At 34.8% G+C, this 890-nt stretch overlaps 1 protein-coding gene across 1 annotated transcript in view; it reads left to right on the top strand.

Moving 5' to 3' along the window:
* The first annotated feature begins 637 nt into the window (after positions 1-637).
* The window catches only part of LOC119838942 (zinc finger protein 54-like), a 3310-nt gene continuing 3057 nt past the window's right edge, over positions 638-890 (top strand). The window contains exon 1 of the mRNA XM_038365093.1: positions 638-706. Coding sequence (XP_038221021.1) covers positions 679-706 — 28 coding nt within the window. The 5' untranslated portion in view covers positions 638-678. The remainder of the gene's footprint in view (positions 707-890) is intronic.

Below are 890 nucleotides of genomic sequence, written 5' to 3'. Positions count from 1 at the left end.
TACTGGTATACAAATAAACCTTAAATATAAAAACTTAAAACTAGACCAGCACAGAAGGCGACCTTATCACTAAAGAGTTTAATTATTTATCGTGAGGGAATACATTGACATTGAAACGTCATAATATTGAAGTACAAATAGATCTAATTAGACCCCCGGCTCCGCCCATATACCAAGATTCCTGTTTTACCCCAGAGCATTTCATTGGTATAAAAAGTATCCTGTCACCCAATTCAGCTGTCTGTGTACCAAATTTCTTCAAAATCTTTTCATTAGTTTCAGAGTCTTTTTTTATATATTATTGTATATAAAACCTCTTCTAGAATCACCCTATCTATTATAAAAAATCCCATCAAAATCGTTCTAAAGATCGTAATTTTAAAGATCTAAGCATACATACACACAGACAGCGGAAAGCGTATTGATATACATATGGTTGCCAACAATGGAATTAGTACTGCTTAAGAAGTCATGATAACCCCCCTCTTCAGCAGTTATCAGTGAACAAACAAACATGCAATCCAATCCTTTTAGTCAAATATTATATTTTTTATTATCATTAGTTACTTACTATAAATATATGTTTTTTCTTTCTTCCTTTCAACTTTCTTTGAACGCCATCATAACAATGGTTTGTTTTTTTCAGCCGAAAAAATTACAGTTATCAAAGAGGAAGTAATGGATGATGATGATGATTATCTTTTTGGTGAGTGATCGTTTTCATTACGTGTATTTATTTTAACTGGCTCTGCCTCGCGGTTTCGCTTGTGGACAAGACATCGGATTAAATCTTCCTCGCACCGGGGAAGGTACCAAACCTACACAGAAAACCTTCGAGAAATATTAACATACTACCGTGTTTCGTACGGTGAGTGGGGGAGCTGGAGGCC

This window comes from Zerene cesonia, unplaced genomic scaffold, assembly GCF_012273895.1.
Source record: "Zerene cesonia ecotype Mississippi unplaced genomic scaffold, Zerene_cesonia_1.1 Zces_u006, whole genome shotgun sequence".
NCBI classification, from domain to species: domain Eukaryota; kingdom Metazoa; phylum Arthropoda; class Insecta; order Lepidoptera; family Pieridae; genus Zerene; species Zerene cesonia.
The sequence above is the reverse complement of the archived record's forward strand: the minus strand, read 5'-3'. Positions and strand labels throughout refer to the sequence as shown.